This window comes from Hipposideros armiger, unplaced genomic scaffold, assembly GCF_001890085.2.
Source record: "Hipposideros armiger isolate ML-2016 unplaced genomic scaffold, ASM189008v1 scaffold_10, whole genome shotgun sequence".
Taxonomy (NCBI): domain Eukaryota; kingdom Metazoa; phylum Chordata; class Mammalia; order Chiroptera; family Hipposideridae; genus Hipposideros; species Hipposideros armiger.
In genome coordinates, this window is record NW_017731360.1 from 9092064 (window position 1) to 9119265 (window position 27202).

The 27202-nt window shown below is 39.1% G+C and overlaps 1 protein-coding gene across 4 annotated transcripts; it reads left to right on the forward strand.

Annotated features, from left to right (window-relative positions):
- On the forward strand, positions 1 to 27202 carry TAF12 (TATA-box binding protein associated factor 12). Of its 4 annotated transcripts, none has more exons than XM_019660821.1 (7): positions 1 to 107; positions 12883 to 12967; positions 13693 to 13944; positions 16465 to 16542; positions 21632 to 21746; positions 25166 to 25254; positions 26723 to 27202. In XM_019660821.1, exons 2-7 carry the CDS (start codon positions 12896 to 12898, stop codon positions 26756 to 26758), a joined length of 642 nt encoding a protein of 213 aa, XP_019516366.1. In that variant the 5' UTR covers positions 1 to 107; positions 12883 to 12895; the 3' UTR covers positions 26759 to 27202. The 4 variants fall into 4 exon arrangements, with proteins under 4 accessions (XP_019516366.1, XP_019516386.1, XP_019516380.1 ...); XM_019660829.1 differs by lacking the exon at positions 1 to 107 and adding an exon at positions 161 to 177; XM_019660841.1 differs by lacking the exon at positions 12883 to 12967 and having other exon boundaries at positions 1 to 177.

The window sequence follows — 27202 nt, forward strand, 5'->3', positions numbered from 1 at the left end:
CGGTGCCGGAAGTACTCGGGGAGGGCCGAGCAGTCGGACCGGCTGCTGAGACGATCGCTTCACTGGGGCAGTCTCCGCATATCATGGGGAGATAGACGCTGCTGCCTGTGAGTCTTGGGCCCTGGCAGTTGAGGAAGAAGAGCGGGAGGAGGGAGTCAGGACCCAGACCCACAGTCGGTCAGTGTTTGAAGAGCCAGGTTGTGGATGAGATGGGGCTGTGAGGAATCAGGCTCTTGGGACGGGACTTGAGGGGCTCGGGGCTCGGAGAAGACGCGGCTGTGGGGACCCGGGATGCCGACGGGACTTAGGGAACGGGGACGGGTATGAGTTCTCCGGCACTTGAGGGAAAGCGGTCTGAGAGGGACAGGATTGTGAGGACCCGCGCTCCTAAGAGGAGAGGGTCGGAACGGAACCGGGCGTTAAGACACGGGCTCCTGAGAGGTAGAAGCGGAGCTGTGCGGACTTGGGCTCCTAAGAGGCAGAAGCGGGACATTGAAGACCCCGGCTCCTAAGGATTCAGAAACAGAGCATAGAAGACTTAGATTCTTGAGAAGTAGAATCAGTAAGAGAACACTTGGGTTTGGGAGGAGCAGAAGCGGGCAGTGAAGACGGGCTCCTGTGGGGACAGGATCGGACTTGGAGACTCCGAAGTATCTGAGGGAACTGGGCTGTGAGAACCCGAACTCCTAAAAGCGAAGAGTGTAAGGGGCCATGGCTGTGAGATCAGCCTCTAAGGGAAAGGGAGAGTTGGAAAAGATATAGTGATCCTTTTTTTTTTTTTTTAAACCCATAGTCTATGAACCTAGAGTAGTAAAGGAGAGTGTTCGGGGGAAGGCGACTCCTCTTTCACTCTGCCTATTTGGCGTTTGGCAGGCTTTTCTTGTGTAAGATACTTGACATCTAGGAAGCCCAAATCAAGCATCTTCACTTTCTGCTTCATTCTTGCGAAGCTCGGATGTGAAGTTGAAGCAGTTTGAACTCAGTTATATACTTGATAAGTGCTTTAAATCCAATTCCACTCAAACCTGATTGGGCACAGTTCTCTGCATCTCAAATAAAAGAATGTGAGAGATGGAAGGGCCCCCAAAGATAATCTTTTTTAAACTCCTATTTTACATGTAAAGAGGCTAAGGTCCAACGGGGCTTCGGATCACAGTGATTGATTAGATCATGATGTTGATACAGTATCCTGCTGTACATAGCAAATAGAAGATGATGCTTGATTAAATCCCTTAAAAACATGCTTCTAGAATCTTTGCTCTAACTTCAAACTCAAGAGGGAAATGTTTACAGATTCTACTACTTTATTTTGAGCCCTGTTACTGTATTGACATTGATACAGTGAATGTCACTACCATTTAGGAAACCTTTAAATGAAACTCACCCCCCCCCAAATATACTAAGCCACTTGGAAAGTTAAAGATAAGTAAGCTGTATCCTATATTTTCAGCACAAGCATTTACTGGAGATGCCTGCTTTTAGATAAGGTTGGCAAGGAGACTTGGATCAGTCATGTCCCTTCTTCAGTAATATCTTTTTCTGAAACCTACTTAGGCTAACCAGGCACCATCGTAAGCACTTTCAAATATATGATTTAAGTATCACTTCCAGCCCCACAAGTTAGATATTGTTAGTCCCATTGTACAGATAAGGAGATGGATTCAGAGACCTTAAAGTATCTTGCCTGAAATCACATACTGAGTGACCCAGCCCCAGTCAAACTCAGTTGTGTTTGGTTAAAACCTTTTTCTATGTTTCTAAGTGGATCCCTTCCCATGTCTCAGTTTGCCCATCAGCAAAATAGAAATAATAGTTATAAAAAGCATATCATTGAATGAAAGCACCCCCTCCTTAAGACTCATGTCAAGTACTATAACTTATTAGGGTACTTACGTAGTGTGGTGTTCAAGGAGAACTAAATTTCTGTAATTTTAAAGTATCATAGATATTCAAGATAGAAAAATGGGACCTGAATAGAACTTTTCCTCACAATGGAGCAAGATATATTTAATTTTAAGTTTCGGAGGCCAAGAAAGACCAATTTGAAGAATAAGGGCTTAAATTTCATTAACTTTGTAATTGTAACATGAACTAGATGATTGGGGAAAATGGGCTAACTTGGTTGAAACTACTGTTTTTTCCCAGTGAGTTAGCTTACACTATTTGCAAGTGCTTATACTTATGCAAATGATCAGAACACCAAATTATGAAGTGAAGCATTCCCATACCACCATTTCAAAATATTTGATGGTTTAATTAATGATAATTTGTTACTGAGTTAATATCCTCATCTTCATTTACAAAATATATTTATTCCACTCATTGGTGGTTCTACAATTGATTTGAGTTATTACAGTAGGATTTCAAAGTTACCTGATCAGAAAATCACTGTATTAGAGCAGATATGACCATAGAACATATTACTTTTGACCCGAGGTCTTTGTGGAAAGCCCCAAAATACTTTGGAGGCAATATATTAGCAGTGCATACAGTCTGCACTGTGAAACAGGTGTTTTGGAGGCAGAAGACAAACTTTGAAATTTGTACATATGGGCTTAATTTAAAATCTTACACTGATTGTTAGAGCTGGAAGGGACTTTAGAATTTGCCTGGTCCCACTGTAGAAACTCTGGTCAAAGAGAGCTCTCATAATTCAGTGGCAGAAGTAAGATGGCTCCCAGCCCTCCAGACTTGGGTCTTTCCTGAGCCACAGTACCTCTTATCAATCTCCTGTTGACCATTTGCCACTGTTTTTTTTTTCAATCCATTTTTTAAAAAATGTCTGAAGTCATAAGAATGGTTGTAGGATGCCACCAACACATAGTAAGATGGGTGAAACCTTTTTGTTTCAACACACAGATTTTTATAAGTAAGATTTAGAAGAGCAGAGCATATATGTAATGTTAGCAAACATGTTTAGAACATGTTCTCCTTTGTGCTTGCCATGTACCACACACTCTTCAAGTGCTTTAGATACATAAATTTAGTGAATTGCCACAATACTCCCATGAGGTATACTTTATGATTTACTCCATTTCACAGATGAGGAAATTGAGGTATAAAGAGATTAGATAACTTGCTCAAGGACATAAAGTTAATAAGTGGCAGAGTTGGTACTTGAACTCAGACACTGTTACCAGCATCCATGTCTTTGATCACTGTACTGTACTACCTTTATGTTAAGTCAAAGTTGTCTAAACAGCATCAAATTAGTCCAAAAACTAGTGGGAAAAATCCCACATTTCTCTTGTTCTCAAGTCTCACAGACTGCAATTAATTGATTCTTTTTGGTTTATTTAGGCTGGGAAATATGAGCTCATTTAATTACATCTAGAAGCCAGTGAGGACAGAAACAACCAGGTAGAAATCCCAGTCATTAAGTCAAGTCATGCAGCATAGTGATAGGGCTTTTATGCCATCAGGCTGGTCGTCCCCTTCTCTCCAGTATTTTGTTTAAGTAATAAATTCCTAAACATTTCAGAGGTAATGGGTGTTAAAGCCAATCTGGTCTACCATTTTTCTGCTATTCCACAATTTTCTTCAATTAAAAAACAACCTGTTAATGGAATAGACGCCCAGAGAAGGCCAGGTCTTGTAACTATGACAAGGTCTACACTGGTTTCCCATCCCTTGAAAAATCAGATCCTTTTAATACAGTAATTGGATTGCAACTGGATTTCTGTTGAGGTACAAAGGCCTTAAAAGGAAAAAGCAGGCCTTGTCATCCTCAGCCTATCAACCATAGTTTAAATGTGATGGGTTGGGGAAGGGAGGATAGACTTGACTATTTAATTGAACTCCCAGCTATACAAACTTGTTTTGATAGAATTATATATTTTTCAACTGTAGATCACTGGGGCATGGACTTTCTGCGCTTACTTTGTGAATCCCATAACATGTGATTCCCACATAGTAGGTGCTAGTAAGGGTTTCCTATTACAATTGTTCTCTCAAACCGTCCCACAGTTGATGCCTGTTTTTACACAGCAATATATATCCCTAGCTCTTGGCATTCTAAGGAGGTGAGAGTTAGAAATTTGAGTAGCCAAAAGATACATTACCATGGTACATTACATAATGGAATTCGGGTTATTTACGGTCACTTCATCCCACCCTGCTTGGTCAGCATCATTCACAATTGGGCTTGATGAAAGTTGTCAATAAACAGGTAATTTGGATCAAGAGTCATTGACCATTCTGATCAGGTTGTAATGTTTTGTTTTTTTAAATTTACATACCATAAAATTCTTTTTGGGGATATGGTTCTATGAGTTGTAACAAGTACATATTGTCATGTAAGCACCATAACACTCAGGTTACTTAACAGTTCTGCTCCCCAAATTTTCTCTCATGTTGTTCCTTTGTAGTCAAACCCTCTCTGACCCCAAACCCCTGGCAACAACTGATCTGTTCTCCACCCATATAGCTTTGCCTTTTCCAGTGTAATATAAATGGAATCATACAGGAAGTAGCCTTTTGAGTCTTGCCTCTTTCACTTATCATAAGACATTAGAGATTGTCCATGTACTTGCATGTATCAGTAGTCCTTCTTTTCTAGTGCTGAGCAGTATTTCCATTGTATGGATATACCCATTGTTTGTTTATCCATTCACCAGTTGAAGGACATCTGGACTGTTGCCAGTTTTTGGCAATTATGAATAATGTTGCTATAAACATTCACATACCGATTTTTGTGTGAATATAAATTTTCATTTCTCTAGGGTGAATACCTAGGAGTGGGATTGCTAGATCATGTGATAAGCGTATATTTAATTTTATAAGACACTGCCAAACTATTTTCCAAAGAGACTGCACCGTTTTACATTCACACCAGAATTGTATGAAAGTTTGAGTTGCTCCACATCCTCCTCAGCATTTGTTTTTTGGTTTTTCATTTAATTTTAGATATTCCAGTAGGGATTTAGTGGTATCTTATTGTGGTTTTAATTTGCATTTCCCTAATGATTAATGATATTGAGCATCTTTTCATATGTTTATTTGCCATCTGTATATCTTCTTTGGTGAAGGGTCCCTTCAGATCTTTTGATCATTTTTTTTTAATTATGAAATACACATTTTTTAGAATTAGTTTCAGCTGTACAACACAGTGCAATAGTTATACTTTTTACCCCTCGAAGTGACAATCCCCCTCCCCCATTGATCATTTTTTTTTGTTTTTTTTTTTAGCTGAGCCATCCTGCCACCTGTTGGCAGCTCAGCGGCTGCTCAGCTCGGGCTGACTCGAACCGCTGTTGCTCAGAGCTCAAACTCTTGAGCGAGCTCTTAACCAACTGAGCCACTCAGCCGGCCCCTCCATTGATCATTTTTTAATTGGGTTGTTTTCTTGTTGAATTTTGAGACTTCTTTATCTTAGATACAAATTCTTCGTCATATGAGGGATTTCTAAATATTTTCTCTTACTCTTTTTATTTAACCTTATTTTCTTTTGCAGAGCAGTTTTACATTTTAGTTTAAGTCCACTTTATCAATTTTTTTCTTTTGTGGATTGTGCTTTTGGTGTTGTACCTGAGAACTCTGCCTGACTCAAAGTCACGAAGACTTTCTCCTAAGTTTTCTTCTAAAAGTTTTATACTTTTACATTTTGATATTTAAGTCTATGATCAGTTTTGAATTTATTTTATTATTATTTTTTTAAAATATGGAATGCTTCACGAATTTGCATGTCATCCTTGCGCAGGAGCCATGTTAATCGTCTCTGTATTGTTCCAATTTTAGTATATGTGCTGCCAAAGCGAGCACTGAATTTATTTTTGTAGAAGGTCTGAAATATAGGTTAAGGTTCATTTTTGTAATTACTACTATATTTTTTTGTTATAGTTAAAAAACTTGTTTCTTCAGCGAATACAAACCAATAATAGTTAAACAATTTTTTTCATAGGTAACATATGCACATAGTGCAGAATTTGGGATATACAATACAAAATAAGTGTAGTACAAAATTTAGAATACACAGTGAAAAGTAAATCTTCTCCCACCTTGGTCCCATATAACCACCCAGACACTACCATTCTCGCACAGCCCCCCTACCCCAAGACAACTACTGTTACCAGTTTCTTATGTATTTTCCCAGGAACAATTGACATGTGTGTGTCTATGTATTTTAACAAATTATTCTCACTGTTCTGTACTTTGCATTTTCACTGAACAGTGTATCTTGGAGATCATTTCATGACCTTCCTCTCTTTTTTTAAAAAAATAGATTTATTGAGATATCCTTCACCTATCATATAATTCACCAATTTAAAATGTACAATTCAGTGTTATTTGGTACATCGGGGTTGTGCCACCATCACCATCTAATTTTAGATTATTTTTGTCCCCCCCCCCTAAGAAAAACCGCACCTCCCAGCCTTGGGCAACTACTAGTCTACTTTCTGTCTTTATATATTTGTCTATTCTGGACATTTCTTATAAATAGAATCATATAAATATGTGGGCTTTTGTGACTGGTTTCTTTCAGCATAAAATGAATCTCAGTCTTTTTCAATGTATTCCATTATATATTGTGGTTAGACCCTAATTTGTTTAACGATACCACTTTTGATAGACATTTAGGTTGAAATTTCTTATATGTATAGTGTTCTATTACATACAAGTTCAACTAAAATATAAATAGCTAAAATGAAATTATGGTGGGCCAGCCGAGTGGCGCGATGGTTAGGAGCTGGCTTGGGATGCCAGAGGGCCCCAGTTCGGATCTCACGTGTGAGGGCCAGTGACACTGCCCTCCTTTAAAAAAAAAAAAAAAGAAATTATGGGATCAAAACAATATATACGTTTCTAATTTGAGTAGAAACTGCCGAGTAGCCCTTTACAGTGACCTCTAGCTAATTTATATTCTCTTCACCCCAATAACACATGAAAATTACTGTCCATAAAATTTTCAAGCATAGTATATGTAAACCTTTTCATTGTTTCCAAATGGGGAATAAGAGATAGCTTGTAGTTTTCATTTGCATTTTTATTATGAATGAGAATAAGGATCATTTCATTATTTTGAGAGCTATTTGAATTTCCTTTTCTTGTACTGTCATATTTTTTGCAATTTTTCTTTTAGGTGGTTGGGTGTTTATTGATTTCTAGATATTTTTTATATATCGAAGATGTTAGTACTTTGATATGTATAGTGTATATTTTTGCTAGTTTGTCTTTGTCCTTGAACTTCCTTATGTTTGTTGCCATGTAGACATTTATATTTTTATGTGCTTGAACATATCAGTCTTTGATTTTATGGCTCCTGAGTTTTGGGTCATCTTAAGAAGGGCTTCAGTTACTCTTGAGAATATTTTTTTCCAATTTTTAAAAATTGAGATAATTGTAGATTTATATGCAGTTATAGAAATATATAAAGAAATAATACAGAGAGATCCCTTGTACACTTTGCCCAATTTTCCCCAATGGTAACATTTTGCAAAACTATTGTGTAGTATGACAACCAGGATATTGACATTGATACAACCCACCAATCATATTCAGATTTCCCCAGTTTTACTTATACTCTCGTTTATGTGTATATGTGTATTAAGTCTTATACAATTTAATCACTGTTATAGGTTCATTTATCCATCACTACAGTCAAGATACTGAATGATTCCATACCACAAGGGTCTCTGGTATTGCCCTTTTATAATCACACCCACTTCCCTCAACTCCTGATGACCTCACTAATCTGTCCTCTAGTTCTAAAATTTTGTCATTTCAAAAATGTTATATATAAATGGAATCATACAGTATGTTCTCTTTTTGGATTGGCTTTTGCTCTGCATAATCCTCTGGAGGTTCACCTAAGTCGTTGTGTATACCCATAGTTCATTTCTTTTTATTGCTCAGTAATATTCCATGATGTGAATGTACCACAGTTTGTTTAACCATTTACCTGCTGAGAGACATCTGAGCTGATTTTCATTTTTGGCTATTATAAATAAAGCTACTACGAACCTTCATGTACAAGTTTTTGTGTGAACATAAGTTTTCATTTCTCTAGGATAAATGCCTAAGACTCCAGTCATTGGGTCATATGGTAGTTGTATGTTTAGTTTTTTGTTTTTGTTTTTCCATTTCAAATGAATTGGTTTAATTCCAGGCAGCACAGAACTCAGGATAGAACTGAAGAACACACTTTGGTAGGATTCCGGGTTAGGTTTACTCTGACCTCATAGCTAAGGTTGAAATGGCTGAGTGAGAAGAACTAAAGAGATGAGCCACTGCATAATTATTATTATTTTTATTTTTTACAAAACTTTATTCTTAACTGTACAAGCCTCCAAGACAACACTTCATTCTAGCTATAGGTGGCAACAGATGTTATGGCAGGGAATCCAGATGTTAAAACAGGAAAGGAATTAAGGATCACCATTGCCCCAGGCACAAGGAGCAGCTCACTTTTTGCCAGACTTCTTAATTCACCCGTGGCCAGGGGGCCTTTTCTCGTGGCTTTCGCTTATAGCTCGTGTTTCTTCTGCTTCTCTTTTTGTTTCTGCTTCAATGCCTATCTTCCTCCTCTATCTTCTTGACCTGCTTTTTGGGCTGCTTCAGGGGTTTCTTCTTGCCACCTTCGCTGCCAGACATGGCACCTCTAGGTTTTTATTTCCCTCAAATAAACTTTATTGAAGTATAATTTGCATACAATAAAATGTACATATTGTAAGTTTGTAGTTCTATGAGCTTTGATAAATATATGCAGCTATGTAAGCATCACCCCATTCAAGATGTAGAACGTTTATAACACCTTAGAAACTTGCCTGGTGGTGCCCCTGTGCAATCTCTCTGCCTAGTCTGTCAGTAGACATTAGTTTTACTAGTAATAGAATTTCACATAACTGGAATCATACAGTATGTATTCTTTTAAGACTGGCTTTTTTTCCCACTTAAGTATTTTAAGATTCCTCCCTATTGTTTTGTGCATTAGGGTTTTTTTTTCTTTTTCTTAATAAACTATTCCTTAGAACAGCTTTAGATTTACAGAAAAATTGTAAGGATAGTACAGAGTTTCCTTATACCCTATACCCAGTTTCCCCATCATTAACATCTTCCATTAGTATAGTACATTTGTTAGAATTCATGAATCAATACTGAAACATTATTATTAACTAAAGGCTATAATTTATTCAGATCCTGGTTTTCCCCTAATGGCCATTTTCTGTCCCAGGATCCCATCCAGGATATCACATTACATTTAGTCTCATGTTTGTTTAGGCAGTGCACGCTTAGATGTTTAAGAAACTACAAACCGTTTTACAGAGTGGCTATACCATGTACATTCACATTAGCAATATACAAGTGATCCAGTGTCTCTGCCTCCTTGTCAGCATTTGGTGTTGTCACTTTTTTATTTTAGCCATCTGATAGCTATGTAATTATATCTTGTAGTTTTAATTTGCTTTTCTTTAATGGCTAATGATGTTGAACATCTCTTCATGTGCTTATTTGTTATCTCTGTATCCTCTTCAGTGAAATGTCTGGTCATGTTTTTGTCCATTTTCTAACTGAATTACTTTTTTTTTTTTTAAACTGTTGAGTTTTGAGAATTCTTTTTACATTCTAGGTACTAACCTTTTTAAAGAAATATTGTTGGAAAATATTTTCTCCCACTCTGTAGCTTGTCTTTTCATCCCTTCCATATGGACTTTCAGGAAACTTTTAAAATCTGATGTGGGCTAATTTATCAAATTTTCCTTTTGTTGATTGTGCTTTTGGTGTCAAGTCTAAGAACTCTTTGCCTAGCTAGAAAATTTTTATAGTTGTACATTTTATATTTAAGTCTATGATTCATTTTGAGTTAATTTTTGTATAAAGTTGTGAGGCTTAGGTTTCAGAATATATTTTTTTTGATGTCCTGGATGTCATCAAAATATCTTTTTTTTTTTTTAAGATTTTATTGGGAAATTGGGGGAGGGAACAGCGTTGGGGAATCGGGGAAGGAAAACAGACAAGTTGCTGTCCTTTTATTCTTCACTGTAGTTGTGGAAGACGTTGCTTCACTGTCCCATGCTGGTATTGTGATCATTGCGCTCTTCCCGGCTGAGGCAGATCAGTCGCTGGACATTGGACGGCTGCTCACGGCAGCTCACGCTGGCTGCCAGCCACTCAAAGTAGCTTACGGCAGCCCACTGCAACACTGCAGCAGGGGCTGCAGCCTACGCCATCGCTGGCCACTCACGGCAGCCCAGCTCCAGGTCAAGCTGTTGTTCACCATCTTAGCTGTAGAGGGCGCAGCGTCACTGGCCCTCATGTGGGATCCGAACTGGGGCCCTGCTGCTCAGAGCTGGCGTCCCAAGCCAACTCTTAACCAATGAGCCACTTGGCCGGCCCCCAGAATATATATATTTTTTAAACCTCCTATGTTTTTTTCTAGTATATGATTTTATATTTAAATTTTAAGTATTTGATCCACCTGGAATGGAGGAGTGTATGACGGGAAGACTGTATATACCCCCTCATTCCAGATGGATCAAATATTTAAATTTTTAATATGAAATCAGATATTTTCCAGATGTACTCAGTTATACACCACCATTTATTCAATAATCTTATCTTTTCCATATTGATATATACTATGAGCAGTAGTATACAGGTTTGTGTGGTAACATAAGTTTTCATTTTGGGGGGATAAATGTCTAGGTGTGCAATCCTTTACCTGTTTTTCTTTGGGGGGGGATAATATTTATTCTTAATTTTGTTATAATTTACGTACAATAAAATGCACAGATCTTAAATGTTCACTGATGAGTTTAACAATTGTATAAACCCATGTGATCATCACCCACCCAAATATGTTATGATGTTTTAAATCCAACAAATAAAAGAACAATCTAGGAAACTAAAGGCAGCATCAGTCTGATAATGGTAAAATCATTTGCTTTGTTTTATTTTAATGGAAGAAGTAACTCATCCCAAGTTATTGAAAATTCAGAAGCATTGCTTGCTTCTCAGCAAGATCAATTAGTATAGTAGATTGCAGTCTAGTTTCTTAAGGAAAACATTGATTTTTCTCACATTACAGAGATACCAATTATTTCATTGAAGTGACTTATTTCATTAATAGTCATTGGAGTATTCCTTAAGGTTCATTCCTAATTTGATATGTGATTATTCATATTTGGTACCATGCAGATAGGCTATAATTTTTGTCTCTGGGTCTTATAAAAATCCCATTATACAGAAATCTCTATTACCAAAAAAGTCTCCATTTATTCTGAGCAATATTCAGTACTATTTGGGAAGTCCCTTGAAGGTTGTGGGAATGTTATTTGAGAGGTATAGTATGTACAGTGTGGTGAACATACTGATAATCAAAGGCTTTTTCATAAAACTTGCTCTGGGAAAATAGTTTGCTTCTATAACATTAGAACAACTACAGTAGTCCCCCTTTATTCACTGGGGATACGTTCCAAGACCCCCAGGGGATGCCTGAAGCCACAGATAGTACCAAACCGTATACTAGGTATTTTCCTATACACACTCGTGCATATCTATGATAAAGTTTAATTTATAAATTAGACTTAGTAAGAGATTAACAACAGTAACTAGCAATAAAATAGGACAATTATTGGGTTGTCAGAAAAGTCATGACACATTTTTGCAACGAAAAACGTAGAAAAAATATGTCATGACTTTTCCGACAACTCAATATAACAATATACTATAATAAGAGTTATATGACTGGGGTTTCTCTCTCTCTCTCTGAAAATACCTTACTGTACTTGTGATGTGAGATGAGATGATACCATGCCTATGTGATGAGATGAAGTGAGATGTGTGACATAAGCGTTGTGACATAGCATTAAGCTACTATAAGGTACTTGAACACAAGCGCTGTGATCCATAACAGTTGATCTGATGACCCAGATGGCTGCTGAGTGACTAATGGGCAGAAAGCGTATCCAGTGTGGCTATGCTGGACAAAAGGATGATTCATGACCCAGGCACAAGTGAGAGGGGCAACACAAGATTTCATTATGCTGCCCAGAAGGGTGGGTAATTTAAAACATACAAATTGCTTATTTCTGGAGTTTTCCACTTAATATTTTCAGACTGTGGTTGACTGAAACCATAGGTAACCGAAACTGCAGAAAGTGAAACCTCGGAAAAGAGGGAGACTACTGTATTACTATGTTAACAATATTTTCCTACCCTGATTCTTCCAATGGTAGCATTTGTGGGAAAGGGAGGAGGCACAGACCAAATGTGGTTACAAAAAAAAAAAAGTCATCCTCGGTTCAATTCCCAGCCCAAGATGAGCTGCCAACAGGTGGCAGGATGGCTCAGCTAAAAAAAAAAAAAAAAGATCCTCATGCTCTGCTGTACCTCCTGCCAGCCAGCTTTTGGCCAACAAGTTTCTCTTGGTCATTTAACCAGTGCTGTTAGTTGCTTTTATTAAGGATGAAGCAGGGGAAGATGCCATATTGGAAAGGAAGACAGTGTGTTGGGGAGGAACTCAGCAATAGGGGCAAGAGTAGAACACATGCAGATACTCATTCAGGTTGCTAAGCTTTACCAAGTTCTGAAAAGCATTGCCATGTTTCCTACAAGTTAAAATCCCACAGCTTTGGCCAATAAGGTGTTTCACATGCTACTAGTTTACCCCTAACAATAGAATATTCATTTTCTAGGAAGAGAGTCTATGTTATTATAATCACTAATTGATTTTAAAAGTTATATATGAAAGAGATGGAGTTTTGGTTTTTTTGTTTTATTGTGTTTTGTTTGTTTGTTTTTGGTGTCGAATACGGATAAGGAGGTATATGTTTCTCTGCATTCAATTTGCCTGGATCCTGGTTGGTGAATATGTACCAGGCCATGCATGGAACTGAAATGGTTCTGTGGCAAGGGTGGTGCTTGATGCCAGTTGTTCATTTACAGGTAGCTTTTGAAAATGGCTGCCTCTCATTTCACCGGGCTCACAGCCGTTGCCGATGTAATTAAAGATCTAGACACTCAGATAGCTGTAAGTAAGAAATTTGAGGTCACTGTGGGAGGAACTTGGTGAATGTGCTTCTGACTTTGGTGACACCAAAGCTGATGTCCACAGATTCAAACTTATGGCTCTAAAATTTAGGAGTCTCAGCCACTCCAAGCTAGGGACTCTGCATGTACTTAAAGATTGCTAACACTCAGAGAAAATTTACGCCTGATGACACAGAAGGTTTTACTTTTTTTGCTAAAAATTGTGTTTATTAGTCATAGCCTGACATAGACTTAAGCATGTTTTGAAATGCCAATATAAACTAATCTATTTTCTGAACTTTTGTGATTGAGTTTTAAGTATGTGACTGTGCCATGGTTTATTTGAATTTAACATTATTTAATGCTCAAAGATAATGCATGTATACTTAACTGTGTATTCTATTTTTACAAAGTCTTCAAAAATGTCTTGCTCATTCTAGTTTATTTTTGGACATAAGATTCTTCATTTCATTTACTTTCTTCCTTATTTCAATTTTGTGGACTATTTCATTTAGCTTTTGGAGAAGAGATGGTTTCTAAATATCAGGTGAGAGCAATGAATATTCTTCATTCCTTCCATTTTTAATGTGCAGGTATCAAATGGTCACTATCCTTGATGTACTGAAGACCCTACAAAGTCTGACAGAACTCATATAATTTTACTTTCAAAACTCATCCTTTATTACAGGTACCGCTGGAGCTAATTCTCATGTTTTCCTTCCCTAGTTGATTGGCCTGGGTCCTCATACCTCCAAAAAGAAACAGGATCTCGATAAGCTCTATGAGCTTAAGTCCAAAGCTCGGCAGATTATGAACCAGTTCGGCCCCTCAGCCCTAATCAACCTCTCCAATTTCTCATCCATAAAACCGGAACCAGCCAGCACCCCTCCACAAGGCTCCATGGCCAATAGCACTACAGTGGTAAAGATACCAGGCACTCCTGGGTCAGGAGGGCGCCTCAGCCCTGAAAACAATCAGGTATCATCCTCTTACTTTTCGCTCTTTGTAGTCACCTGTTATCTGTTATTTGAATCAGTAATGCTTTGAGAGATGTCCATCTCAGATGCTGCCTCTGTCCCTCAGCTGAAAAAGTTCTTTTCCCTCCTTTGGACTTCTAAAGTTCTTTACTTAATTATCATGTACAGCATTTATCAGTTTTTACCTGTGGTATTTATGTGTGGATGTATACTTATATATATCCACACATACACACATACCACCTTGCCTATGACAGGTTTTTATATACTTATATGTAAATATACAGAGGGTTGCAAAAAAATGTATACACATTTTAAGAAAGGAAAAAACTGTATTAAAATTATGCTGATGGTAACCACTTTGAGCACCTCTTGTAATTGCAGAAGTCAAATGTGACTTGCATTCATCTTTTGTTAGTGGTATGTGAAGGTTGGACAATTAAGTTCATGAACTTTCCACCATGCACATACACAGTGGAAAGTTTGTGAACTTAATTGTCTGACCTTTTCTTATATTGACTATTCCAATTTTAATACAGTTTTTTCCTTCCTTAAAAATGCGTATACATTTTTTTGGCAACCTCTGTGTGTATGCTATATAATTGTTCAATAAAATAAAATAGTTAAATAAAATAGTAAAATAATTAATGGATTATGCTTTAATAATTAATGGAATCAATTATTCTTATAATTCAAGTACTCTTGCCTCCAGCCTTTTCTCCTAGTTCATCCACCCGCTGCCATTATTAATTTTTTGCAGTGATTCTAAAATCTGACCCCCTCTTTCTACCTGTGATCCTGAGTCTGGTCTCCCAAGCCACAAGAAATAAGAAATAAATATAATCTCTTAACTTGGGCCTGGTAGGCTGGATAGAATAGAATGAGGAGACAACATTTCAAGAGAATGGGGGAAGGGATTAGCAAAGGTGAATGGGGAGGGTTCGGCAGATAATCAAGAGACCAGCCTATGCTGAATGTGGAGTTTATTGGAGAAGAGCAGGAGATAAAATTGTGCAGGTAGAATTACAGCAGAACATACTGGGCCTATAGTAACCAGTTTCCATTGGAACTTTGGAACTTTTAGTTAATAAACTTCTTTGCAAATATTTAATAGAGGAGTAAGAGCAGTAGAATAAAAGTATGTTGTATGAGGATTAACTTGGCAGTAAAGGGCCACGAAAGGTAGGAAAGGGAGTAGATTGGGAAAAAAACCAAGTGAAAGACTTTTGTAATAAATCAAGACATGTGGTGCAGGTTTGAATTAAGTGATATGGTAGAATGGATAAGAATGGATAGAACTGAGATATTATTAACAAATATTTATTTTTAAAATTATTTTTTCTTTATTTCCAAAGTTATACATGTTTATTACAGAAACATTAGAAAAACTGAGAGAATCAGCAGCCCATAACTCTACCACCACCCCCAAAATAACTATGGTTAGCATTTTAGTGTATGTGGGTTTTTTTTAAGATTTTTTATTGGGGAATTGGGGGAGGGGAACAGCGTTGGGGAATCGGGGAAGGGGAACAGACAAGTTGTTGTCCTTCATTCTTAGTTGTGGAAGGCGCAGCTAGCTCAGCTCCAAGTCCAGTTGCCATCTGGCCGCCCATCGGCAGCTCACGGCTGCTCAGCCCAAGGTGCTGTGTTCAATCTTAGTTGTGGGTGGGCATAGCCCACCATCCCATGCGGGAGTCAAACTGGCAACCTTGTTGTTAGGAGCACATGCTCTCACCAGCTGAGCCATCCTGCCACCTGTTGGCAGCTCAGCGGCAGCTCAACGGCAGCTCAGCTCGTGCGCAGCTCACTGGCCCATGTGGGAATTGAACTGGAGACCCTGTTGCTCAGAGCTTGTGCTCTTAACCAACTGAGCCACTCAGTCGGCCCTTGATCTTTTTTTTTAAGTGGCATATATATGTGACATGAGTTTTCCTTTATGAAAGAGAAATCACACTGCACGTACTTATACAAATATTTAGTTATACAAAGATGAACGTGTGTTCCCTGCCCTCAGAGTGTTTTCAGCTTATTAATTCAGATAAAGGCAAGTTTATAAATATACATAAGGGTGCACAGGGTACAGCAGAGGCCACAGGATGAAGTGGTTGCTTTTACCTGGTGGGCTAGGAAAAGCATCAGAAAGGAGGCACCATGAGCTGAGCAGGTGGGAAGAAGGGTGGAAGAGCATGTCCAGAGGTAAGAGAGGCATTGTACAATTTGTAGTGGTCAGAAAATTGCAAATTATTTAATGTAGAGGGAAGGTGAGGCAGTGAGAAAGAGATGAGGCTGAAATAAACTGCCTGGCAGATGTTGGCCTCTCTTCCAAACTGCTCTTTCTGCCTTTCCCTAGGCTACTTTGTCTTGTGAATTAGTCTTGTAGCAGTATCACCCAGTAGGCCAGACAGTTAAATCTTTGGAAAGTAGAAACATTGACAGACAGCCTTTCTTCATCATAGGGTAATGAGCTTTTTTTTGTTTCCTTGATACTTTGCTGAAAAAACTTCTCCCTAACTAACTTTAGGTATTGACCAAGAAGAAATTACAAGACTTAGTAAGAGAAGTGGATCCTAATGAGCAATTGGATGAAGATGTGGAGGAGGTAAGGTGAGGTTGGGTACCCCAGAGACTGTCCCTGAAAGCTAGTATAGAATAGTGGTGAAGAGCATAGACTTTAAAGGCAGACAAATCTGAATTTGGATCTTGGTTCTGCCACTTACCAGCTTTGTAGCTATGGACAAGTCACTTAAGCTTTCTGAGACTCGGCTTCCTCCTATGTTGGTAGGGTATGACATTATTTATCTATAGGATTATTGTGAGGGTCTCATGGAGTAATTTACACAAGTCACCTAGGAGAATGCCTACCACTTTATGTCCAACAGCAGCTGCTACTTTTGCCTGTCTAAAAGGGCATAGTCTGCTGCTGATAGGCAATCATTTTCAACAATTTTAGTTTCTAGAATATTTCTCTATATTTCTAAATAATATACTTAAACAGATATTCTTTAGTTCATTAGTTTTATAATAGTGTGTTGACTTCCTGTTATTGAGAGATAATAATTTTGTTAAACCACTCACATACCTATCATACACTCTTTCCTTTCCCTCATTTTTCCAATAGTTTTTTTTCCTATATAGTTTTGTCACAATTTTTTAATAGCTCAAAAATCAGTATTTACATTATTCTGACTAGATATTGTTCACCACTGAGCTAAGTCTTGTCTATGATTACCTTTCTTGTATAACTTATTTTCTTGAAGTTGATAATTGACTCATTTTTATTAGTTTTTCCTTTGTACCTTTTTTTTTTTTTTTAAGATTTTTATTGGGGAATTGGAGGGATGGGAACATGCTGGGGAATTGGGGGAAGGGGAACAGACAAGTTGCTGTCGTTTTGTTCTTCAGTCTAGTTGTGGAGGACGTTGTTTCACTGGCCCAAGTTGGCACCATCATTGCGCTCTTCCCGGGTGAGGCAGATCAGTTGCCGGCTTCTGGATGGCCGCTCACTGCAGCTGCTGGCCGCTCACGCTGGCTGCTGGCTACACACGGTAGCCCATGGCAACCCACTGCAGCAGGGGCTGCAGCCTATGCCATCGCCGGCGACTCACAGCAGCCCAGCTCCAGGTTGAGCTGTTGTTCAGCATCTTAGCTGTGGAGGGCAGTGTCACTGGCCCTCATATGTGGGATCTGAACCGGGGCCCTCTGGCGTCCCAAGCCAGTTCCCAACCATCGCACCACTCAGCCGGCCCCCTTTGTACCTTTTTAATTCTGCTTTTCCTTTCAGCTCTGTTATACACCTATCAACATTGTTTTCCAAATGGAAAAATAATCTATTGGTTTGGGTCATTTCTGCACCCCCCAACCCCCCACACCAGCAAGATTTCAGTCCCAGAACACTTCATGCTCTTGTGGCTACTTGCACAAACCCCTCCTGGGTCTTTTTCTCTTTTTCTCTTTGGATTTCTTATTTCCTAGATCACACATCCTCTTCTGACTTTATTCCCCCTTTTTTTGTTGTTAGAACACATTTTTTTTGTTAATTCCTACGAAAGGAGAGAGGAGAGGTAAATGTCTATTAATGAAAATACCTACATTCTAACCTCACACTTAATTTTTAGTTTGGCTGGGTTTAGAATTCTGTTTTGGAAATCATTTTTCCTTTCAATTGTGAAGGCATTGCTCTATTGTTTATTAAAATTCTCCTATTAAGAAATTTTATGCTGTTCTGATACTGATCATTTTTGAGTCTGAATTTTCATACGAGCTTTGGTATGTATCTTTTATTTATTTGTTGTGCCAAGTTCTTGGAGGCTTCTTTTATTCTAGATACTTATGGGCCTCAATTCTGGGATAATTTGTATATTTTTGTTTTTTGTGGGGTTTTTTGCCTTTGCTGAGGAATATATAATGATAGGGAAAGAAAATGCAGGTTATAAAAACAGTATAACTCCATTGTTCTTTTTTTAACCAGAGGAAAAACATTTGCCCTCTTTGTGTATGTGTCTCTTTTTTTGGGCAGCAGTTTTATTTGAGATATAATTCATGTACCATAAAATTCATTCATCTGAAATATACAGTTTGGTGGTTTTTAGTGTATTCAGAGTTGTGCAGCTGTCAACACAATGAATTTTAAAACATTTTCATCACCCCTAAAAGAAACCCATACTCATTAGCAGTCACTCCCCATTTTACCCCGGCTCCCACAGCCATACCTTACTAACTACTAATAAATATATTTTCTGTCTTTATAGATTTGCCTACTTTGGACATTTCAAATAAGTGGAACATAATATTTGGTCTTTTGTGACTGCCTTATTTCATTTAGCATGTTTTTAAAGTTCATTCATGTTGTAGCAGGTATCAGCACTTTGTTCCTTTTTATGGCTAAATAATAATGCATTATATGTATAGACCACATTTTGTTTATCCATTCATTCACTTGAGGAACATTTGGGTTGTGTCCACTTTTTGGCTATTATGAATAATGTTGCCATGAACATTCACGTGCAACTTTTTTGGTTTTTCCTTCCTTTTTTTAAAAATTCACGTACAATTTTGTTTGTTTTTTGTTTTGTTTTTTTAAATTAAAGTTTATTGGGGTAACAATTGTTAGCAAAGTTACATAGATTTCATGTGTACAATTCTGTAATACATCATCTATATTGTGTGTTTACCACCCACAGTCAGTTCTCTTTCCATCACCATATGTTTGACCCCCTTTACCCTCATCTACCACCTCTCTGCCCCCTTACATGTACAAGTTTTTATGTGGACATATGTTTTCATTTCCTTGGGTGTATACCTAGGAGTGGATTTGCTGAGTCATCTGGTAACTCTATGTTCCTTTGAGGAACTGCCTGACAATTTTTCCAAAGTGCTGCACCCTTTTACATTCCCATCAACAAGTGTATGAGGATTCCATTTTCTTATATTAGTTTTTTTTATAATTTCTTCTCTATTTTTGTTCTTTCTTTCAGGGATGACAATTGGTGGGATGTTGAATCTTTTGCATCGACCCTCTTAGGTTTTTTTGGTCTCTTTTTTCTCCCATTTTTCATTTCTTTGTAGTTCTAAGTTGTTCTTGCTGGGGATATTTTCCTTAGTTTATCTTCTAATCCTTTTCACTCTTTTTTTTTTTAATATAAAAATTTTAATTTCCACAAGCTTTTTGTTGTTGACTGATTGGTTCTTTTGTTATTTTCCCAAGCCATCCTGTTCTTATTTTATGGTTGTAATATCATCTCTTTTTTTTCCTCTCTCAGTATATTAATTACATTTTTTGACATTTTCTTCTTTTCCCTGCATTGCCTTTGTTTCTTCTGGGTCTCCTTTTTCCCTACTTTGGTTTGTTTACTGTATTTTCTTTTTTGTGTTAGAGACTTTCTTCAAATGTCTGTTGATCGTGGCTATTCATTCTTAAAGAATAGTCACTAAAAAGCTGATTTGAAAAAAAAACAAAACTGATTTGAAGCAGAATTTATTGACTGATGGGCTTTGTCCAATAATATACTGTTAAATATTTAACAATCAGCTCTGGAGAAAAAAGCCCCTGATTTTCAGCATTTCCTGATTTCTGTGGTGTAAATATTCCCACCATGCTCTATTTTAAGCTATCAATATGTCACTGAATGTAAAATTGGGAAGAAATACATAGAATTGGCTTTCATGAGCTCATCTCAGCTAGCTCCAGCATACCACTGGCTTCACTTCAGAATAATTGGTCCATACATCAACCTTCTTATTGGGGGATTCCCTAAATATCAGTATCTGTAAGTTTTTTCTCTGGAGTCATTTAATATCTCCAGAGAAAAATCTTCCAGTTTCCCATCCGGAGGGTTTATCCCTAGCTTCTAACATTCTGGAAGCCAGGCAAAAGAAAGGGGCTATGTCTGTCCCCTACCTCTGCTGTGTCTAGTGCGTTCTTATCCAGAGCCACTCCCATTCATTTCCTATAGGGAATAAACCTGTTTTCTGGGTCTGGTATGTGTAGGGAAAAGTCACTTGGCTGCTTTTGGAGTGCAAGGGTCGGTGGACTACTCTTTATATAGACATGTAACATTTCGCCAGTTTTTAGTTCATACCTCAGCCCAATCTTCTATGATAATGGCACCTCCAAATCCTTGATCTCTTAGGGGTTATGATGAGAAAAATCAGTTTGATTCTCATTGGTGTCCCATCTTTAGGCACTTGTGTTGTACCCTCTGTCTGCTAGTTCAGCTCCTCTTCTTCCTCTGTTATCTTTCTAGCGAAATTTTACTTTAAAAGTTTATTGGAATTCCTTGTCCATTCAGATTTTTTTCTCCTGTTCTTATTGTCTTTGTGGATTTATGTATTTTTTTTCTTTACTGTTATTTTAGTGGATTTAGGGAAGGAAAGGAGGTCATTTTTGGAGTTGATCTGCCATGTTTAATCGGAACTCTTTCCTTTAAGTACTATCCATTTGGTTCCATTGAAAAGATGACAATGCTTTAATGGTCCAGCAGAACAAGGAATGTCTATATCTATGGTTGTAATTTTATTTTACTTCTTGGACAGTAGAGGAAGCCATGGGGAATGTATTGACTTATAACAATTTCAACTTTTTCATGTAGATTTTTGCTTCAGAATTCTGATTTTGCTCTTCACACAGTCCAGAAATGATTTATAATGAAGTGGAACAAACCCAGGATTTAGATTCAGAACCTTGAAGTTGAATCCTAGTTCCTCTGCTTAGTAGTTATATGGCCACGAGCAAGTTCGTCTCCTTGAGTCTTAGCATCCTCTGCTGTAGAATGAGGATAAATTCCATGCCCCACTTTTTTTCACAGATTATAAGAACTAGGTGAGATAATGGAAATTAAAATGCTTTTAATAGGCTTTGAGTGAGGTATTATAATGATTCACTTTTGTTTTCCTACCTAATTCAGAAGACAGTATGGTGGTGAGGGATTGGGTTGGTTAATGCCGGCTGGGTAGAAAGTGCAGAAAGCTCATGCTTGGAAAGGTGTAAGTTGCACTCCACCTGGCTAAGGAGTTCTTGTGTTTCTATTGCCTCCTCACTCCTCCTCCCCACCTTAGCCCAAATGCTGATTACAGTCCTTCTAATAGAAAGCCTGACTAAATGTGTGCTTCAGGCAGATCCAGTTGTCCCAGCAACAGGAGCCTACCCTGCCAATGGCGTGGTTACTCTCCTCCACTTTTGTCTTCCCCAGATGCTGCTGCAGATTGCCGATGACTTTATCGAGAGTGTGGTGACAGCAGCCTGCCAGCTCGCTCGGCATCGCAAGTCCAGCACCCTGGAGGTGAAGGATGTCCAGCTGCATCTAGGTACGTGGTCTCGTTTCTCCCTGAGGTTCCCACCTGAGGTTCCCACACTAGTACTCCTTCAGGACCGCGAGGGAAAATGCAGTCGGAGGAACCTTCATGCCAGGATCAGACTTTTTGGGCTCTGGGATTTTTGTATTCATTCAATAGTGGCATTAAATAAAAAAGAGAAATCCACCATGGTTAGGGGACTCAGCCCAGGCTCTGGGTTTGCCACTTTCTGACTTATCCTTATCCTTCCTCCTTAATCTCTCTTAGAGCCTGCTTCTCATTTGTAAAGTGAAGATCAGAATATCCTCTTTACAGGGTAATTGTGATAATTAGGGATTATGTCTGTAAAATGACTGGCATAGAACCTGGCACAAAGTAAGAGTTCAGTAAATGTAACTATTATGTTTCCACCATTCAAATAATGGTGTTTGCCTTCCAGTTTTCAGCCTGCATTTTGCCCCCCAAAATTATAATTGTAATGCATATAGAATTTTGTATTCTGCTTTTCTATTTAACAGACACTAAATTTGAGCTTGGGTTTTTCTGGGAAATACTTATCTGTTGTAACATTGATAAGCATAATCCCTTAGAAATGAATAAGCCCCTTTCTGCATTGGTTACAATGTCGTGAAACAGCAATTTTTTAAGGGTCTCCTGTCAGGTGGTGGCTGAGACTCAGGTTGCTTTGAAGGAAGCTCTGTTAGTATCAAAGGCTGCTGTAACAAAGTACCACAAGCTCAGAGGCTTAAAACAACAAAATTTATTTTCTCATAGTTCTGGAGGCCAAAAGTCTAAAATCAAGGTGTCAGCAGGGCCATGCTCTCTTCAATGCCTCTGTTAAAGAATCCTTCCTTGCCTCTTTCTTGCTTCAGGTGATGGCCAGCAATCCTTGGCATTGTCTGGCTTATAGCTGCATCACTCCAGTCTGCCTCAGTCTTCACATGGCCTGTGCATGTGTCTCTCTGTGTCCCTTCTCCTCTTCTCATAAAATGCCGATCAGATTGGATTAAGGGCCCACCATATTCCTGTGGGCCCTTAATCTTAACTAATTACAGTTGACCCTTGAACAACATGGGTTTGAACTGTGCAGGTCCACTTATTCATGAATTTTTTTCAATACATACATAGTCAGCCCCAGGTTTTGCACTGCAGATTCAGCTAACTGTGGATGAAAAACAGTATTTTTCCATCTACAGTTGGGAATCTGTGTGTGCAGAATATCGACTTAAGTTATACACAGATTTTCAACTGCATGGGGTCAGTGTCCCTAAACCCTGCCTTGTTCAGGGGTCAACTGTTAGGACTTAAAGATATCTTTTAGGGGGATACAGTACAATATATTGCTACACATACTCTGTGCATTTACTCCTGGTAGCTGCTCTCTTTCTTTAACTTTGCATATCCATTTTCTGGTCCACTTTGTGTTGATTGTAAAGTTTCAATTCTAGAGAATAATCTTAGTGTCACTTTCAAGTATTGGCAACAAACATTATTAACAGAAGGCTTCAGATATTTTTATTTTCAAAAAAATTTTGGAAGAGAGCTGTATATAAAATGATTCTATTCGAGTCCAGCCCGAGCTGAGCAGCCGCTGAGCTGCCAACAGGTAGCAGGATGGCTCAGCTAAAAAAAAAAAAAAATTATTCTAGAACCAAACATGAATCACTCATTCACTCAATGTTTACTGTGTATTAGACGCAAAGTATAACTATGAAACCACTAACAAATTTGCAAAACAAATATCTTCAGTACTCTAGGGAAGTGTGATAAAGGAGTCCCCATGTAATTCCTTTTGAATAGATACTTATTCCCTAAATAATCTCGTGGGAGTACAGTTGACCCTTGAACAACACAGGTTTGAACTGCACGGGTCCACTTATATGTAGATTTTTTTCAATGAATACATACAGTACTGTAAATGTATTTTTTCTTCCTTATGATTTTCTTAATAACATTTTCTTTTCTCTAGCTTATTTTATTGTAAGAATACAGTATATAATACGTATAACATAAAAAATATGTGTTAATCTACTGTTTATGTTATCAGTAAGGCTTCTGGTCAACAGTAGGCTATTAGTAAAGTTTTGGGGGAGTCAAAAGTTATACCTGGATGTGCAGAGGATGGGGTGGAGTATCGGTATCCCAAACCCCCGTACTTTTCAAGGGTCAACTTCAAAATATTTTTTTACATGGGGTATGTTTAAAGTGTAGTACACCTTTATTGGTGGGTTTAGGGGAACATGTAGCTATGTCAGTTACTGACAAAGTAGAATAAACAAAATCTCTGCCCTCTGGGAACTTCTAGTGACAGTCGTACAGGGATAGTCATATCTGGTGGCACAAGGACATGGAGCTGTGGCGTAGGCATACCTATATCTATACCCATATCTCCATTATGGAGGAGGATCAAACTCGCCTCCACCTTCAAGGTTCTTTTGGCTGGTCTAATAATAAAAAAGGCATGAGACATTAGCAAGAGAGAATAACCAAATTTAATACATACCTTTGTACTGGAACCCTACATACATGAGAGAGTCAGAGAACCCACATGCACGAGAGGTTCAGAGATAGAAAGAGAACACAGGTACATATGACATTCTGAGCTAGGGATGAGGTAAGGGGCCTTGGGAGCTTCCAAGGGTCATTGCAGGAGGATAAGAAGTGCAGACCTTTAGTAAATAGAGGTTTGCCCTGCCCTACAAATAGGTCAAAAGAGGTTACCTCTGATCATCTCTTATGGACAAGGCATCTAATTCAAATTTTTCTAGGTAGTTAAGGAGGGGCAGCAGTTTCTCTTGAGCCTGCTGCTAAAGTTGCCTTTAGCTCAGAACAGTGTGTATACCACAGAGGCACATCTTGGGGTGACTCATTCTGGACCCCACACTATGTTTTTATCCCAGGCTCTGGGATTGCATTATGTCATTGAATGTGCTCAACCACCCTGTCAGGTGGTTGTTACTGGTGCGACAACCATGGAAAAGATGAAGAGACAGACCCAACGTCACACAGCTCCACGGTGAGGCAGCAGAGCTGGGACTTGGCTGTCCACTCCGGCAGGCTGGGATGCCTTTCTGTTCCTATTCTTCCTCTGGGTTTGAGAGAGGTGACTTGGAGCATAGGAGTACGACAGCTGAAGAAACACATGACTTTCCTGTGGAGCTGCATGGAAACCTTAGGGCTCAGCACCCACAGCTTTGACTCATTTAGCCCTTTTTTCTTTGCAAGAAGGTCCTAATGGTGTCCCGTTAAACCTTGGAGGCGCCACATGGGCTTCCCAATTGGTGTCTCACAGAGTCCCTCTGCAGGGTTACTGTTAGTACACTTGATTGCTCAGATTCGTCCCCCCTGACTCCTGACTGAAGGTCACATCACACACGGACACTGCCTTCCCGGTCCCCTGACCTCTGTCTGTGCTGGCCTCTTCCTTGCAGAGCGCCAGTGGAACATGTGGATCCCTGGATTTGGCTCGGAAGAAATCCGACCCTACAAAAAAGCGTGCACCACAGAAGCTCACAAACAGGTGAGGAGCCATCAGAGCCCGGGGCAGGGGCAGCCACTGCTGATCCTGGAGCTGTGTCTCAGAGGGAGTGCACACAGCTATTATCACTGCAGTTATCACTTCCCCCCTCACAGCATGTCTCTCTAGACCAAAGGTCAGCGAGGGCAGAGCCTCCATGGGAGTTCATTCAGGTATTTCCTTGATGTTTCACTGTTCCCACAGGGGGTCTCAGTTTTTTTCTCACCTCTGATGAGCATCACTTAAAGCTGTTGATCTAGGTTCTTCTAATGTGGATGGATCATTTTATGGATGGAACTCGCCCTGCCCATCTCCTTAATGAAGTCTTCCTTCATTGTTGCTGATTTGAACATCACTTGTGGTCCTCTGACAGAGGGCAGGTTAAGGAAAGCAGGAATGTGCCATACTTGGGGTGGGAGGTAGCACCCAGACAGCTCTGCCAGGCATCCTGGCCTCTGTCCTAGCTTAACCTTTGTTCTCTGTCTTTCTTACCGTGGTACGAAGGGGTCAGTGTGAGAGCCTAACACCACTTCTGCCGTGGGGCCTGTCACTGGTCTAATGGCAATGTTGGCCTCCCTTGACGAGGCTGTTATTCTTTTTGTCTTAATTGAACTGGCTACTCTGATTTGCAGAATGAGCTTATTCTAAGCCTGACAGGCTCAACTGGGCAGTCTTGGCTGAGTGTCCCTTGTTTTTCCATAGCGTGGGATCTCTGGAGTAGGTATGTTTCCAGAGCTCACAGAGGAAGCCCTACAAGGAAGCTGCCAGTAGCCTGAATCAAAGGACCTAGTGTTCTGCAAAAGGGAGTCCCTCCAGACAATGGCCATTTTGGCTCTGCTCCCAAATTATCCACTTTTTAGCCCTATTTATGTAGCTATGTATGTACGTATATATTTATCAACAAATAATGTTGGGACAATCTCTTGGTCACAGAGAGGGAGCAAAGCAAGTCAGTAATTTGGCTGTGGCTGGTAATAGTAAGATTTGAAGCCCCTGATCTGGAGGTTTTCCTGGGAGTTGTTCGTGTCAGTTTCCCTCATCACAGGTCATGCAAAATGGCTCCCTTTATGTGTGGCAACAGGCTTGAAACAAAGGCCCCTTTCCTATTTTCTCTATCATCAGAGAAGAGATTGGGGTGTATGTGGGAAGTGTAGAAAACACATGCTTTGATGGCCTTTGCCGTAAGTTCCCAAAAGGCAAGAGATGTTACCTTTTGCTTTTAACCATCTGCTAGCCTAGTGCAGTGTGGGTCTTTTGGGCAATGAAATGGATCCAGTGGCCTATCTAAGCATCTCTGGGGCCCTGCAGACTGTCCAGGTTAGAAGGAGCCTGCTGAGCTGCCCTGTGCCTGTGGGTTCCTGAGGGCTCCAACCTGTGGTATATAGACCATGCTGCCTGCTAGCCACCCATGGACGTCCCAGAAAGTTCCTGATTCTAACCTGTGTAATGGCGTGTTTCTCTCTCCTTTCAGAGAATGGCACTGATTCGGAAAACAACCAAGAAATAACACATGGAAAGGTCAGGGAATGGACAACAATGTATTTGGAGATACTTGAGCTGAGACCTCAGCCATCTCATTCTTGGATTTTTTTTTTAATGCTTTACAGAGAAGCATATATTTTTTATTAACAGTGCAGCAATATCTATAATGACTGAGAGGATCTGCCAAAAGAATAAAGCCTCCTACCCCCCACTTCCGGCCCCATTTCCCTGCCGTCTCAAAGAGGAGTAATGTATCTTCCAGAGAAGATTTTATTTGTGGTTTATTATATTAAGTGATTGAATATGGGACAAAGCAGTATGATCTTGTTTGGTGAGACAGTATTAGCAGGATTTGTAGAGGTTTTTGTTTCCTTCTCCCTCCCTCTTTTCCCTGTACTTTGTAATGTCAGTGTTTATATGAATATGACTTTCATTTGCTTTTCCAGAATAAAGAAGTTATTAATTGAAA